Source organism: Sinocyclocheilus rhinocerous, unplaced genomic scaffold, assembly GCF_001515625.1.
Source record: "Sinocyclocheilus rhinocerous isolate Xijiao unplaced genomic scaffold, SAMN03320098_v1.1 scaffold148, whole genome shotgun sequence".
NCBI lineage: Eukaryota > Metazoa > Chordata > Actinopteri > Cypriniformes > Cyprinidae > Sinocyclocheilus > Sinocyclocheilus rhinocerous.
In genome coordinates, this window is record NW_015653472.1 from 3,023,881 (window position 1) to 3,041,457 (window position 17,577).

The 17,577-nt window shown below is 38.6% G+C and overlaps 1 protein-coding gene across 2 annotated transcripts in view; it reads right to left on the reverse strand.

The window, feature by feature from the left end:
- Positions 1 to 1,095: 1,095 nt before the first annotated feature.
- LOC107716197 (sodium channel protein type 8 subunit alpha-like) overlaps positions 1,096 to 17,577 on the reverse strand; it is a 58,958-nt gene continuing 42,476 nt past the window's right edge. Inside the window, exons 21-27 of one of the 2 annotated variants that reach the window (XM_016522565.1) lie at positions 10,259 to 10,381; positions 4,779 to 5,063; positions 4,627 to 4,680; positions 4,418 to 4,555; positions 4,189 to 4,293; positions 3,823 to 4,093; positions 1,096 to 3,709 (exon numbers count right to left, since the gene is read on the reverse strand). In XM_016522565.1, coding sequence (XP_016378051.1) covers positions 2,562 to 3,709; positions 3,823 to 4,093; positions 4,189 to 4,293; positions 4,418 to 4,555; positions 4,627 to 4,680; positions 4,779 to 5,063; positions 10,259 to 10,381 — 2,124 coding nt within the window. In that variant the 3' untranslated portion in view covers positions 1,096 to 2,561. The remainder of the gene's footprint in view (positions 3,710 to 3,822; positions 4,094 to 4,188; positions 4,294 to 4,417; positions 4,556 to 4,626; positions 4,681 to 4,778; positions 5,064 to 10,258; positions 10,382 to 17,577) is intronic. The other variant, XM_016522564.1, reaches the window with a different exon arrangement.

The window sequence follows — 17,577 nt, forward strand, 5'->3', positions numbered from 1 at the left end:
ATATATATATATGTGTATATATAAAATACATATTAGTTTTTGTATAATAGTGTATTCTTGATACATTATATCATTCAATTCCCTTTAATAAAAGTGAAATGTGTTAGAAAAACAAAACCATTTAAATATGTGACAAGGGCATCAGCTGGAAGCCATTCTATATCATCATCGTTATAATTTATTATTAGATTAATAGCAGTAATTCTTTAAAATTCTGTATTTACAAAACCCACAACAAAGCATGCCATTTAAAAGAAAATAATATATTACAATGCTTTTAGTTTTCCTCAAAAAGTTCATTCTTTTCAGCAATTGTGCCATGTACATCATTGGCCCCTCCTGTACATTGAATGATACATTAACTTGTCATACAGTCAGTGAGAGTGATCTTCCATTTCACATCTGAACTAAAATGGAAGTTAGGGGGGAAAACTACACGGTAGTCTAAGTGTTTCACCAGGCTTCATTTGGTTTAAGTCCACAGCACCCACACTGATTTACAGATCTCGGGCAGTAAGCAGACCTACAGGTCTGAGAAGTAGAGGAAGTGGGTTTGTAAACTGGTGTGCTCTCCCGCACTTCGGCTCTGGTGGCGTACGTCTACTGACCCAGCAGTTTGAGATGTCCTATGATCTTCCATAATCCTATACCAATGTATTAGCATTGTATTATGTTATCTGTGGTCCACCGTAACACCTCACACCTCACAGAATAAGCATTCATCCAGGTAATGAAACAATCAAATCAAATCCATTTCTATTGCACCCAGAGCAAGAAGGGATGGCAGTTTGCTCAAGAGGTAGCAACGAGCCAATTTGTAGTATCACCATCACTGGCTAAAATAAACTGCATGCTATCAGACAACACAAATACTCATCACTTTATTCTAAAAGTGCCGCCTCCCTTGTTTTCCTGCTGTGTAAGGCCAGTTTACATGTGTAATCCAAGCTATACCAAATATACATCAGTCACTTTTTTCATTCAACAGGGAGAAAGCTATTAAATGTCTACAGGATGCATTTAAAATGGCTACTCGAGTGCTTTCCTCAACATCTTTAAGACAAAACAAGATGCTAACACAACTGACAACCTCTTTAAATGGTAAACATGAGTATGCGCTGACACGAAGACAAGTACCTCCAGGAAAATCGAAGAGATCGCCTCCCACCGAGGCCTGACAAAGCATTGTAAGGGTTTAAATGGCACGGTCGCTGTACCTTTTGAAGATCTATTGAAGGCCCTACTGAGCCTCAGCTGCACATTGAGGGGCAGTTGAATCATATTGCTGGTGCAAAAAAGCAAATCAAGGTTTATGAACCCAAGATTTGATTTGAGTGAAATCGCTTCTCCAAATTTTCATTCCAACTTCTCCACAAGTCCAGGGCAGTGAAACACCCCTACGGGTGTGTGAATGTGCAGTTGCCACATTGTATATCCAAACGAAGGCATAGCTTTGATCGACCACCTTAAAATACGCACATGACGCATGGTGTGAGAATCGGTTAATCAGGAAGCAAGCTTTACAAGGGGTAAGTATAAGTATACTTGTCATAGCCAGTAGTTAATATGTTGCTATTGACCAATAATTTCCCAGCTATATCTATTTAATTTGATAACTAGTGGACAGTATTGAATGTATGGTCAAGCCACTGATGTGGTTTGAGTAGCAGTGTCAAGTGGACTATGATTATACATGCATGATTCCTGATCAAAACATGCCACCATGCAAGTCATTTCTATGCATTGAACGAGCACAATTAATTATTTATTTACCAGGAACTCGGTCTGAGTAAGTTCCTTTCAGCCCAAGTCAAAATCCTGATAAATCCCCAACCCAGTATCGATGTGAAAGCCCATGTATAAAATGTATTTTTTCTGAAAGTATAACAAAGAGATGATGACGAGATGAATGACATGGGCTGAGCTTTTTTCCCTACTTTTTGTGGGTCAAATAAGGTGAGATATTCATCACAACAACTGAAAACCCTTGCATAATGTTCTGTTTTGTTTTTTGTTCTTTTTTTCCGCGGACACTCCACATGATTGAGTTAACGTCGTTATTACTGGTTCTCCTATGGTTAAAATACAACGTCCCGGAATCCTCTTGGGACGAGCGGGAGGTTTCCGTGGGATTTCGGCAGTGTAGTGTTTGAAAGGGATGTCCATAGCAGAGGAATGCTGAACTCCACGCATGGTGGTGCAAAAGGATCCATCTTATGAGCTTGCTTTGTACTGCTTTGTCCTTTGGCAGGTGGTCCCTATCAAAGATGTCTGCCATAGGTCATTATTTTATTTCTCCTTGTAAGTGCCTTTCGGCTGCAATTGGAACAGTAAAATCTTGGTCACTGAGCACAAATGTAAGAAAGTAAGCTCATAGGTTGGTTTGGTCATCATTAAATCTGTAAAAATCAAGCTGCTTTCCTGTTGCACCGGTGCATTTGTTGTCTGTAAACAACCTTGTTCCCCAAAGATTTCTGTGTTTTTTGTTGCAAATGATTTTCTATACATTTGTTGGAATAGATAGTTTCAGTCTCGACTCAAGAGTTCGGTCGCCATCATTCCTAACACTTGGATTCCTTGACATCTTTTTGGTTTTTGCCCTTTTTGGCCTTGCTGTCACTCTCCTCCAGCTTCTCCTTCTCGGGTTTGGTCACGCTGTCGTAGGATGGCAGCGAGGCAGTAGAAGGTGTGCCCTCCTTCTTGTCCTGATTGGTCCCGCCATTCTCCAGCTTGCTGCTGCTTAGCAAGCGCTTTGTGAGGAAGCCTCTCCGAATTAGATAAGCACGGTAAGAACGCTGGATGACCGAGGCAGACATGTGCTCCTGCTTTCGGCGCAGAGTGGTGGTGATGGGCTCAAAAGACACTTTGGAAGGATTGGCAGCAATGAATCGCTCCTCCATCTGTTGCCGCATCATGTCCAGGTCACCGCTATCACCCAACACGCGTTTGGTGAAGGCAAACAAAATGTCTAGGCAGTGAATGCGGTCGCCGCTCACCATAGGCAGGTCCATGGCGATCAGCTCTATAGTGTTGGGCTTGGGAACGCGCAGCGGGTGCTCCAGAGTGTCAGCGAAGTCGCTCAGCTTGGCAAAGGTGACAAACTGGGAGGCAGTGGGGTCAAACTTTTCCCAGATTTCGTAGAAGGACTCAAAGTCATCCTCGCAAAGTGGATCAGCACTTTCCTCTGTGGCGACGCTGAAGTTCTCCAGAATGATGGCGATGTACATGTTCACAACAATAAGAAATGAGACAATGATGTACATGACAAAGAAGAAGATGCCCACCGAAGGGTTTCCGCAGTTACCTTTCACTGAGGTACCTGTATTCTCCTTACTCGGGTCACAATCCGGTGGGTAGTTGAGAATGGGAGCAAGAAGGCCATCCCACCCCGCTGAGGTGGTTATCATGAACAGGCAGATCATGCTATTCCCAAATGTTTCAAAATTATACATGTCGTCTATGCCAGACTCCCGCTTCACGTAGGCAAAGTTTGACATGCCAAAGATAGAAAAGATGAACATAACCAAGAACAGCAGAAGGCCAATATTGAACAGGGCTGGCAGTGACATCATCAGGGCAAACAGTAAAGTCCGAATGCCCTTTGCTCCTTTGATCAGACGCAAGATACGTCCGATTCGAGCCAGACGGATTACCCTGAACAATGTTGGTGACACAAAGTACTTCTCAATCAGGTCAGCCAGGAACATACCTGTGGTTTGGGTGATTAAAAACAAGAAGAAGAAATGAGCCAAACATATACCACTGTATTTCAAAACCTAACTGAAAAACAAAATGGGAGTTAATGAAACATTGTTCACTTACCCACGATAGAGAGAATGACCACAACACAGTCGAAGACGTTCCAGCCATTGGTGAAGTAATAATGACGCAGTGCAAACAGCTTCAGGACAAACTCAGTGGTGAAGGCCACAATGAAGATGAAGTTAACCCAGTATAGAATGTTTTCAGTCTCTTGTGACTGATCATCTGTCTCAATCATCATGGTGACCATGTTCAAACAAATGAGGATCATGATGGAAATATCAAAGACCTGCTGTGTCACAAAGTCAAACACCATCCCCTGGAGCTTGTTCTACAGAAGAGAAGAAAGTAGCATAGATTTGAGATTAGGACTCTATTCACGTCAGTTCAATGAGTGAAATATCACTCTTTTCATCAGTGATGTACCTGGGGTCTGGGTATGGGTTTCTGAGGTTTCTTTGAGCCAAGCTTCTTCATAGCATTGTAGTACTTCTTTTGCTCCTCTGTCATAAAGATATCCTGACCTCCAAAGTATAGCCATGAACAATATTTGGTTAAAATCTACTCAACTGAAGTCCAAATGTACTGTGAAAACCACTTGTTTAAATGCAAAAGAACAAATAATTTAAAGTGAAGAGAAAAAGTGGAGACTTATCTTTTTCTTCTGCTGGTTGAAGTTATCAATGATGACACCAATGAAGAGGTTGAGTGTGAAGAAAGAGCCAAATATAATGAAGATGACAAAGTAGATGTACATGTAGATGTTGTCCTCATACTTTGGTTGGTCTCCCACCTGAGGGGAGAAAGATAGTTTATACAGGTACTTTGACTCAGGTGGCAGTTAAGATTGCACAAACATCTCACCTTTCGTGAATCAACTGCTGCATACATGATGTCCATCCATCCTTTAAAGGTTGCCTATGCAGTATAAAAGGAAAGTTAATATCAGTGTTTAACACTAACATATTTATTTATCCAGAGAACCATTTTACTAGAAACTAAAAAGGTAGTCTTACCACTTGCAGTAGAGCCAAGTAACCAGCACCCACATTGTCAAAGTTGATTTTGACGTTCTTCCAGCGCACCTCAGTGAAGTTCCGATGTATCAACTCATAGCACTCTGTTTTGTTGTTGACCGTATCGATTTCGAAGTATGCCTTTTCAGTCTCGTTGTAGCAGTAGTAATACTTTCCCGCAAACAGATTGACACCCATGATACTGAAAATCAGCCAAAAGATGAGGCAAACCAGCAAGACATTCATAATGGAAGGGATGGCACCCACCAAGGCGTTGACTACCACCTAGAGCAGAGTAGGACAGACAAGGCAGTATAGTGTAAGAGACCAGAAATGGCCCAGCAAACACAGAAACACATTCAAACACTCACATTTGTGGCTGCATATTTGCATGGCACAACAAAGAAAGAATGACACTATGAACATTGCTCACACAGTCAAATATTAACAAATTATAAACTATCTTTGATTCATATTTAATTTCAGTCACGTGGCCATCCAAGAAAATTGCTTTACAGCTTTATTGTCTGCACTTGTCTTTATTTTGTTTCAGTTTTATGTTAAAAATGTTTCCAATGTTCCTGCTATAATTCTTCACTTGACTTTTGCTGCTTTTTTGTTGTTTACCTATAGACGACAGCCAGAGACAATTGAACAATTTAGCCTATAATAGCCTACTATACAGAAATTGATTGTAAATTGATTGCAACTGGTAACTGAGAGTGCTAAATAGGTGCTTCTTTATTCTGATCCTGGATTATCCCAGCACTGCATAATGTGGGTAGATGCAAAAATCCAAAATTACATACTGCTTTTGATGAAGAACCTACAGAACGTACTTTATTAACAGACGTTAAGGATGCAGGCATGTAGTATGAATATTGAATACAATACATACAAAACATACAGCATCCACCATGTTTGCACTGTGACGTGACCTATGAGGTGTTGAGGAGTAAAGTGCCTATCAGATGTGCAATTCAGAATATCTGTGAAAAACTGCAAGTCATTTGCCTAGTGTTTTATGAATACTGCGTATTGAGAAAAGTCTTAAAGTCCTACTTATCAAATGCACAGTGCTGGGGTCTTCCAGGACTACAGCCCTAAATAGTAGCTCTCTGACTAAGCAGTATATTTATAAAAATGAATGCAACACCTTCCATACAAATATGCCACAGACTCACACAATGGACTTCTACATCCCCAAAGCAGTTGCATCCTTAAAACTACAACCCACCACCCAACTACTTTAACATTGCCTTGGCAAGCTTGAGTAACTTAAACCCTTTTTTTTTTTATATCAACCCATCCTCCCCACAACCCATTTGCCTCCACATCCCTCCCCTCCCCCACTGTCCCAGTCAGGACATTGCCCATCAGTGATTAGCGATGAGCAGAGCGTGCCAGGAGACGCTCACTAACTGTGTTAGGCAGCCGAGCCGCAGCTCTCAGGCAGGCAGCTGAGCATGCAGATCTCTCACATAACTGAAAAGTGGAGCCATATTCCCCCCTTGAACACACAGAGGCACAGAGGACGGCAGGATTCTCTCAGCAAGTGCAGGGGACCAGGCTGCCTTTAGCGGATGTTTTTGAGTGCTGATTTGTTTTACATACTCAAAATGAGAAATACAGAAAAATACAGGACGAGTAATAATGACAGAATAAGTAAGAATTTGGAGTGCTGAAGATTGAAAGACCCCCAGGAAAAAGCACTTGTCAGGAGAATCACTGTCCATCTTTCAATAAAGACTACATGTTCAAATGTCACATAGACATAAACTATCTTTGTGAGAATCGACACGTATCAAAGTGAGGGAAAATGGCTTTCAAAAGTGCATAATGTGCATTGGCAATTGAACAAGACATGCGTGTTACATGACATCTTTGTGCAATCTCAAGAACCGTTAAAATCAATAAATAAATAGACAGAAGAGGCAGCAGTGTGGAGAGATTTCCACCGTTTCAAAGCTGGCTGGTGTTCGATAAATGATTTGTGGTACAGAAAAACTAGGATAATAAATGAATAAGGTAAATCAAATTCTAGTTAATCAAAACATACATCATAATTAATTACTATACTGAGTGTGTTGTATCTGGCCAGAGAATCGGTCAGAATAAAAAAAAATTGCAGACATACCACAGTCTAAGCTGGTTTTCTCTCTCCACTGTTGCGTCTCCTTATCAAGTCATTTATTCATTTTTAACTCTAATTTAAAACTTAGCATTTCAGTTGATGAACATTGAAATCAATTATTCACTAGGGTAACTCATCGTTCTCTCTGTACTTTGACTTATATGCTTCTTCAGGTTACATAAAATTGATTTCACACACCCTCATGAATCCAATAACAGGTACACCAACAGAACAAATCTAGGAAAACACCATTTTGATTCACCCAAAAATGACAGTCTAACTTAAGTACAATACTAAACGTATTAAGAAATAGAAGAAAGACAGAAGACAGCAAAATAATTACTAAATACTATAAAATAAAATTCCATAAAATAGTATAACAGGGCTCCAGAATAAAATCAAATTACTAGCTACGCACTGGCTCTTAAAATTAAACATTTAGGTGACTTTGACTATGATAAATAAATAAATACAAACAAATGGTAAAATGTAATTTTTTAATTAATATAAGTAACATGTCCTGGTTCATTTACAGTCAGATTGAAAAACTATTTGTGATTCAGCAAGGGAACTCATTGCCTGAACAATTCACTGCCTGAGCAAGCCTTATTTAAACAACTAACTCACAAGCACATTCGTTTCTTGAAACATTTACTCATTAAAAAGCACATTGGTTTCATGATTTTTAAACTCATTAAAAAGAACCAGTTCACAAGTCACAAGTCAGTTTTTCAAAGCAGGACAGACATCATGGCTGCCACTATGTTCTTTGCCCATGCTCTAACAAGATTACAACTAACAAAACTGCATATGGATGCAAAGTTGCCCTGACTATTGCCAATGGTGACTAGATTTTAAATTAGTGGTCATGTTTTGTTTTGTTTTGATCACATTTTCAACCATTTTAGTTGAAGTCTGTAACCCTGTTAGTAAATGTATACATAAGGGCAAACATACCATCAAATACAGCATTAAATTTGATAACTGAGAAATCTTATCTGTCATTTTTGGGTCCAGGCATACCTTTAGTTATAACAGCAGTGTGAGATCACAGATCTCTTTACTCTGATTCCTTTACGCTTCACTCTGTTTGGAAGTAAAATCAACACAAACCTCTCACTTCCATGGTCTTGCACATCTCCAAAGCTTCTGTGTTGACAACTTACAAACCACTGACTAGTAACTATTCTAAATGTCCTAACTAATCAAAACTAAAAGAAGCTACCCACTCCACATTGCTAAAGGCTTCAACTGGAAACCAGCTGGAAAATACAGAGAGATACAGAAGCTTAGCAAATATCTCCCTCTCATACTCAGGGTTTCTCTTTTTTACAGTCCCATGTGCAGATCCTAGACAAGCAAAGAGGGGTGAGGTGAGCCTCCAGCGGCTTGGTTCCTCAACGCTGCTCTGGGCTGGGCAGCGTGGGGCCAGATGGGCTGAAGTGAACAGTGTGAAATGGAGGGAGGGAGGCAGGGAGGACGACGCTGCACGGTGCTGCAGATGAGGGGCAGGGAGGAGGTGAGGAGGGGTTGAGAGGATACAGAAGCTCAGGGCAACCAGTCCACAGGTAAGAGAAGAGAACTGAAAGTGACAACAACCAGGTGCAACTGTTCACAACCATCAAAGGGGTAAAGCACCTATCTTTGCCAAATTTAGGATGATGACTATGGATGACCTGCATGTGTTCAAACATTCAGCACTGACAGGTGTTTGTTGTTTATAGTGAAACTGTCACTTTGCTCTTTGACTTGAGTAAAATAGCCCATTTCTTTCACCTTGACCAATTGACTCTTTGCCAAGTCTTAAAACGTCTTAAAATGTCACTGACCAATTATACCTGAGCAATTCTTGCTATATGATATCAAGCTTTGGCTCTTTTGTAATTAAAGTCAATGGTAGATATGCATGTTTAGATAGTTCTAAATGAAATTGTAAAGAAATTATACAACTGTTCAAAAGTTTGGGGGTGTGAAATGTTTTAATGTTTTTGAGAGAAGTCTCTTATTCTCACCAAGGCTGCATTTATCTAGATCAAATAAAGCAAAAACAGTAATATTGTAAAATATTATTAAAATTTAAAATAACGGTTTTGTATTTAAATACATTTTAACATTTTATTCCTGTGAAGGCAAATTCAGCAACCATTACTCTAGTCTTAAGTGTCATATGCTAATTTGGTGCTCAAGAAACATTTCTTATTAATATCAATGTTAAAAACAGTTACAGTTTTTACTTGCAAAGAACAGCATTTATTTGAAATAGAAATTTTAGTAGCATCTTTACAGTCACTTTTAATCAATTTGATGAATCCTTGAAGAAAAATATGAATTTCTTTTAAAAAAAAAAGTCATATAATATTATATGTAAATAATAATATGATGTGTTATTCCCAAATGAACATGTTCAACTTCAATTTGGACTTTAAATTTGAATTTAATTTAAAGTGATTATTATTAATTTGAATTAATTTATATATTGATTCATAGTACTAGAAATCACAGTAACTAAAGAGTTTACATTACCATAGGTGCAGTTATGTTTACTTAATTTATTTTAGCTCTTTCCTTGATTCAAAGTCTTAATTAATTGTGTAATTTCATTTCTTTAGAAAGCTGGTAGATAAAAGATACTTTTTACATTTTAATAACACTCACAGTGAACGAGTAACAGTAACCAAGGGGGTGGAGCTTAGCAAAGGTTCAATTATATTAAATGTGCTCCGAGTCATCAGGGTAAGAGAATATCTAGAATGCCGTAGTACGGGTGAAGTGGGGACCTCAGTGGTAAAGTGTTCTGTGCTGCTGGTTGTTCTCTGAAAGACAGGGTCAGTGTAACAGGAGAAATGGAAGGAAGGGGGCTCTCCATCAAAAGCAGAAGTTGAGTCAGGCCAAATGAACAGCCAATTGCAGATCAAATGCTGTGTGAAATGAGGAGGGATTCTAATGGTGTTGCATTTGGTTTTGTAAATAATTGTTCATGCTATTTTTTCCTCCAGGGCCAATTTTAAATATTATTTGTAATGAGGCAGCTTTGATACATTGACAATTACTTAACTAGCAGTCAATCATACACCCGATTTCAGTTAAATCAGTGAACAGAGATGCGTTTCACATCCTATTTTCCACAGTTATCTCAGCTGCATCATGACTGGATCATTAATGTGGTACGGAAGAGGTGTGCATGAAAAGGGCATGAGTCCTTTTCATTGGCGGCTGTCTTAAAAAAAAATCCCCCGGTATGGTTTCGATGGTCCTTGCCGTTTGTTTTATTTTTCGATCAGTTCTAGCATGCTGTAACTGCTGAATGGGCATGCAGAGAGATCAGCTCTATAGCTTTGTATCTTACCCTCATCCCTTCAAAACGTGACAATGCTCTGAGGGGTCTCAGGGCCCTTAGTGTCCTGAGAGATTTAATGGGCCCTAGTTCGGAGTAGCCCAGCGCATTAGCTATAAGGCTGACTATAGACACCTACACAGAAACAGAGAAGCAAAAAAGGATCCATACTGTTAGACGGGAGAAAGCTCTTGAGGGAAGTGATGGCCTCTAGAGCTGCTGGAACGTTGGTTTACACACATACACAACAGTTTGGATGGGTATATACATATATAACACTGCATTTATACATGTATATATCCCCAAGAAGGAGAGAGAGAAAGAGAAAAAGACTCATGTTTAGTATTGGTTACAGGTACAGATAGGGGTTTAGAGGCAGAGGATAAACCCAGGATTTTGTGCTCTGTTAGTTTTGGGAGGTCACCAACCCTTTTGAGTTTCCTTACACCTGTGGAGAAACTTGTGGTTGAAAGAAAGAGATAGAGAAAGAGAAGCATAAGACTCTAACAAAAGAAGACAGAGAAGCTCAAAACACACGGCTGATGAAGTACGTTAGGGGGCCTTGGGGACGTGGGGGGTTGAGAAGATAGAGGTGACCCCTGCAGATGCATAAAAAAAAAACATCCCAACATACTGCAAGAACCTTACCCTTGCCCTTCTAAAATTGTCTCTCCAAGTCGCTCTTGGCTGAGGCATTAAATCCCATTTAATTTAAGACAGACAAACTAATGGAACCTGTGAGAAAGAATACAGGTAAACATGTGTGCCAAATTGCAAATTACATAAATTTTACAGTTAAAAGAGCATCACATTGACACAGTAATGTGACAGCGGAAGGGGAGATCAGGGGTTCGCAGATAGTAAATGGACATTAGACAGCACCGAAAGGACAAAAATCACTCTGTGGGAACCCAAGCCCTGGTTACTCAAAATGCCATCCATTGTGGAAAAGTAAACACCCTCCATGCTATCTGGAAGGATAAAGCGAACTTGAGCGTAAAGGGCAGAAAGGTCAAATCCGTCAAAATGGCTCTCTAGAGAACCGTATTGATTATATTGTAGGGGTGCTCCGACTGATCGGCTACCGATCACAATCGGCCGATAATCGCTTTGGGATGATTGATCGGCGGTCTCTAAAAAGGCCGATCTCATCAAACCGATCTCAAGCTGATGATGCGCCTGCCGTGAGAGGTTTGGCTCGACATGCAGCGGCACCGTCTCAGTCTCTGTCCGGCGCGGGTGAAATAATTATAATGCTTTAGGTGAGGTACAATTCATATTTCTTCATTAAATAACTTATAAAGTAATTTGAAAAATTTTCTGTGAGACATAATTTCACAAACAGCATGAGTGAATCACCACGCACACTCTCTTTCTCTCTCGGAATGCAAATGGCTTCAAATCACATGGAGTCTGCACGCTGCAGTTGACACAAGAATTGTCACTTGCACTATCGAGGCAGTGTCGCATCGTCACTAAAGTTTATGAAAAAATAAAGTTTATAAAATGGATTTTTTTCTTTTTAATTCTTGCCAGTGTTTAAACCATTCAACGCTCGCGCACTTTCCTGGAGACCGTGCACTCATGCACACTCGCAGTGCACACACATAACGCCAGGTTCACATTACTTTGTTTGCAGTGCATATGTGGGTGCGTATTTTTTCCGCGCTCATGTTAACAAATTAGTGTTCACACTGCACACACTGTTGCGGCCTGGCAGTTGCGTTTAGGAGCGGTGCATCTGCAGCAGTGCAGAGATCGTTTCCGCACCGAGTCTATTTTTACTGTGCTGCACGCGCTGAATTAAAGTAACAGCGCATTGTTTGCGGTAAATATGAACATGCATTAAATGCAAAAGTAAAAAGCATTGAATAATTGATGAAAGATTGTATTACTGTACTGTGTAAAAAAAGAATCACAATGTTGAAAAAGCATTTTAAGTAACAATGTTTGGATTTAAAATCTAAATAATGGATAAATGTTGTGTTTGTGGTATCGGCATCGGCAGATACTGCTTTCTGTGATCTGCCTCAAAAATCCTGATCGGAGCACCACTATTATATTGCATGCGTCAAAGGTCTCGATGCAAAGGATTGGTGCAAACAAGACCATCAAAAAAGGCTTGTAGCCTAATTGTTCAGGAACAAAAATGCCAATAAACAGGCAGTGGCATTGGGACACCAGGCTTGAGCACCCCTATGAAAAGGTATACAAACAGACCTGTACACCTCCAACCAACCACTGACGAAGACTTGGTAAAAACACAGCAAAAGTCCACAACACCGAAAGCTATCCAACTCACAGAGGGGGTTCTATTAAAGGTGAAAGCTTTATTCTGAATGGCTATCATATTGCTTTGCTTTGCTTTGAAACTATGCTAGCTGACATCTTAGAAACCACAAGCTAAGAATTACTGGCAGTCTTCAAAAGGTATGAGCCACAAGGGCACCAGTACGCACCAATAATCTCTGCACAGAAAAATCCAGTTAAATTCTCCTGAAAAATTGTATTGATTTGCTGGCATCAATTAAAATGAACTACATTTTTGTTTCACATATTTAAAAATAGTAATAAAAACTGCCATTTTTATCTCAAAATAGATTTCTTGAGAGTTTTATAAAATATTGTAACTCTTCATAACATGAGTACTTTTTAGAAGATACTGTGTAATAAAGCTTTCTCCTTCATCTACAGATCATGTGATCTTTGGGGGTAATTGTCACCTTTAGCCTCAGTCGGAACCCACAAGCGCCCCTTTATGGAGGGCCCCGGGGCCCCCTGAGCCGGCTGAGATGGCCCCTCAGTGTAAGCTTTCTTCATCTGCCAGCACTCTCGCTCTGCAAGGCAAGGTCAATGAGATGTGTGGCTGTGACCAAATGAAGACAAGAAAAAAAAAAAGGTCAACTGAAATTGAATAGTTTTAAAACAATCAAAAATGGCTGATGTCTCTCACTCATATCATTCTTTGGATATTTTGGTTAAGTGATTTTCCCCAAATAAATTTAAGATAATAAAACATTATAAAATAATATTTTATATATTATTAAATATTTTTTTTGGAATGGATCATAACTTACACACTCCCTTAATATATATATATATATATAAAACTCAAAATATGAGCATAGTCAAATAATAAGCTGTATGGCTAATGGCACAGATATATAGTATGACAGACTATAGGAACTAATGGAACATATACAGTATATAAACATACATGAGCACACAAACATGCTAGATATGATGCAGGCCCCTTGTGAAAGCCCTCTGAGCATCACACCCATAAAAGCAAAAGCAAAGAACAGTGGAGGAACAGAGCACAGACTAGTCAGGAGGACAACTCACCGTCTGCTGCATGTCCTCAACATCAACACATCTCAGCACTACCTCACGGAAGGGAAGAGCAGGTGTGAGTGGGGGAGGGAGGAATGAACTTTTGATCCATCTTGGGATATGGAGTTATTCCCAACTAGCACAAGTGTTAGTCCAGCACCCCGGGGAATAGTCATGAAGGACTATAGCTCTCATCAGCCTCGATTAGGGCTGAGGAGTAGGGGTTGATGGACAAAGGGTGGATATGGACTGTGGTCAGAGCACACTCACAAATTAGATTCTTTTTCTTTTTTTTATGCTGTGGGATGACTCTGTGGGTCAGTTGCTGGTCAGACTATGTGTTATGCTGCATTCCATTCAAAGGCAGATGTGGAATATTCCTACATGATATCTTAAAATCTCTGAACAAAAATCATTCCATTGCCTGACAATGAGATGATGTATAAATAAGACATATGAAAGATACATTTATGCATTTGTTAGATGCATTTTTCGAAAGCAACTTGCATTCAAGGAATACATTTTATCAGTTAATGCATTCCATGTAAACCTAGCCTATGGCATTGAGGTTGCTCATGTCATGCTCCATCATTTGATCCACAGGAAATCTATGGATTTAACCAAAAATTAACCAAACTGTGGAGGATAAACAATGATACTGTACATGTAAAATGATCATCAGATAATTCATCAATTTTCATGATTTACCATGTTTTGCAAACAAATTTTACCCTCATGTAAGAACTTTGACTGATTTATTTACACATTTAATTTGCTAAAAATTACTATTAAAAAAAAACCTAAAGAAACGATTCAAAAGTGTGGGGTCTTTATTCAATATTTTCGAAAGAAGTGTCTTATACTCACCTAGGCTGCATTTATTTGATCAAAAATATAGTAAAAACAGTAATATTGTGAAATATTATTAAAATGTATATTTCATTTTTACAATTTATTTAACATTTTTATATAAATCTAATTTGTTAAAGTGATGGAAAAGACAAATTTTCAGCAGCCATTACTAGGGTGCTCAGAAATCTTTCTAATATGCTGATTTGGAGCTCAAGAAACATTTCTCATTACCATCACTGTTGAAAACGGTTGTGCTACTTATTATTTTTGTGGAAATCATAGTATATTTTTTTCAGGAATCTTTGGTCAATAGAAAGTTCAAAAGAACAGAATTGATTTGAAATCGAAATCTTTTGTAACCAAGTTCTTTTTAACTTTTGCAAGCAGTAAACTCAAGAGTTTCTGAGTTGGAATGGAATACAGCATCAGCTATGAATGAGGAATCAGGCTTTAGTGTAAATAAATAGATTTTATATTTAATTTTTTGTCAATATGTAGAAATTTCTTGTTATATAGTGCTAAACAATATATTTATATATATATACAACTTTTGGGAGCGTTTGTATAAATTTTGTATAAACAGTTGGTAAAAGGAGATTGACTTTTGATCACATTTAAGGAAATATAGCATAACATTAAAGAACATCAAATAGACTGTGTATGCATTAAAAATATCCCACAGCAGCTCATTAAACAGTATTGGGTGTACAAGTTCTGCTAAAAGGTGGTTAGTTCAGGAACAAGGTCAGAACACACACACAATCAATTTGTATCTTGACATGGTCACTGCAATTGTAACATGTCCTCCACATATCATGAGAAAAGCACATCCACATGACATTCCTCTGAATCCCTTAGTTTGGAGTCCAAGTGTGAGCATTTTAGACACATAAACAACTTAACATATTTTCATCAAATACTTTGATTCATAATTTAAAACTACATTAGCGTCAGTTATTTGTTATAGAATATATAATATTCTGTGTTTATGGAATAACTGATTGCACTCATAACTTTTAATGGCCTCTAAAATGCATGTTACACTTGGTGAGTCTCCCACAATAAGGGCAGGGCAGAAAATGAAACCAGTCAGAGGCCACACATATCGTATTGGTCACACAGTATAGACATCATACACATGTACAAGATTTAGAAACAAGGTTCATTTAGAATGAGATATGCTTGAATATCTTAGATCAATAATCATTGTTATTGATAGACTGATTCTGGCTAGTGTTTCCATTCCAACACTTAAACCATATAATGGAGAACATGGCCTCTGTCATTTTGCTAAAGGAACTCACTATTAATCGCATACAAAGGGGGAAGACAAGAAAAGTACAATTATTTGCACAATACTGGTGATTTTCAAAGCCAGTTCATCATTCTTGATAGCAGATATTCAAGCATCTCAGGGTCACACAGAAATCTAGCATTTTTGCAAGGCTATGCACGGGTGATAGATTTTAAAGAGATGATGTAATCTTATGAAATAACACGATTTAGACACAACGAATATATATTACATAAGCATTTATATTCAAGATAAGCACAACATTTTTCCTTCAAGCTTCACCCCTGCATACCAACAGCTTTACTCTTCATTTGAAAGATCATATTTGACTCTTCTCTGCCCAAAACATTCACATCTTGTTGCAAAGGGAACCATCCTGTTTATGGCCTTGAAACATCTGCATAGAAACAGGATGGTGGGCAGATATTTGTCTTTTCTTCTCTTCTACAACATTTTCCTTTTTAACTGACAGCTCAAAGAAACTACTCCACCGGTTTTCAGCTATTTTTAAGTCATCTTTAAAACTAACCTTGCTGTGACTGGCAACCAGTATTGTCAGGTCTATGAACATGCAGAGTTTATACGGTCTCTGATGTCTGAAATGCCAAATAATTTATTTTATCAGTTTAAACAAAGCTCCTACAGTCCCTGACTCTGTCAGGTCTCTCGGCGGCCATCTTGGTAACGCCTATTTGCAGCTAATTTCTATATAGATAAAAGATACACAGCTCCTATCTACTTGAATGGGAAAAGACAAATATCCAAAGCTGTTTGTCAAGACTTTTTGAATCAGCAAAAAAAATCTGACAATTTTGTTTTGTAAATTTAGCTTTGTTAGCTGAAATCATGTTAAATGGGTCATATGATGCTGCTAAAAAGAACATTATTTTGTGTATTTGGTGTAATGAAATGTGTTTATGCGGTTATTTCGCTTTCACAACAAAGCACACAACGTCTTTACGACATGGCGGCGGCAACAACAAAACTACAGCGAGAATAAAAGTCATGCCTTCTTTCTTTGCGTGAACATTTGGGCGGCGTTATGCAAATCTTCCCACATAGCGACGTAGATATGTGGGGGCGTGTTAGAACGAACCGTTTTAGGTAGGCGTGGCTGACTCTTAACTTTTATAAAGAATATCTCTTTGGATTTGAGACTTTAGTCTTTGCAACTTTACAGATATTCTTTATGCACCAAGAGCTTGTAACACTCCAAAGAGAAAGAAAAAATTGAAATCGCATCATATGACCCCTTTAAGCAAATCAAGCATTTTAAGGCTGGTTCAGTTCATGTTTGTTCTAGATTAATCTAACACTATCAAAAAGGCAATTGGCTCTTTTAACTGAAAGGCGAGACTTTCTGTTGCCATGTTGAGCATTAGAGAATTTATTGTTCTGGTCTGGCTACTGACACTTATACTGTTTTTGTCCTAGTCCAGGATAATTCCACTGCTCTCCTGTGCAAAAATGCTTGAATTACAATTATCATAGAATTTTACAGACGTGTTCAAATCTATTGACTGATATGAGAACCATACAACTCATCAATCAGAGTCTTCATTAACTTCTACTAGCAGGCAACAAAAGCCTTGAGCTAACCCTTTCTTAACTAGGCTCAACACAATAAAGTGACTTTCAAATCAACAAAACATCAAATCCCTTTCATGTTCTTATCTAAAGCGGCCATACATGTGTCATGTCATGCTGCTTGGCTCCACACGCACTGATGCCTCATTGGCCCAAAATCTTGCTCCACATAGCTTCATATTAGAAAGGAAATATGTTCTGATTCAGGTTATGATACCATTTAACACTAGTCAGATATTGCTTTTGGCAGGATGGAACCCATTAA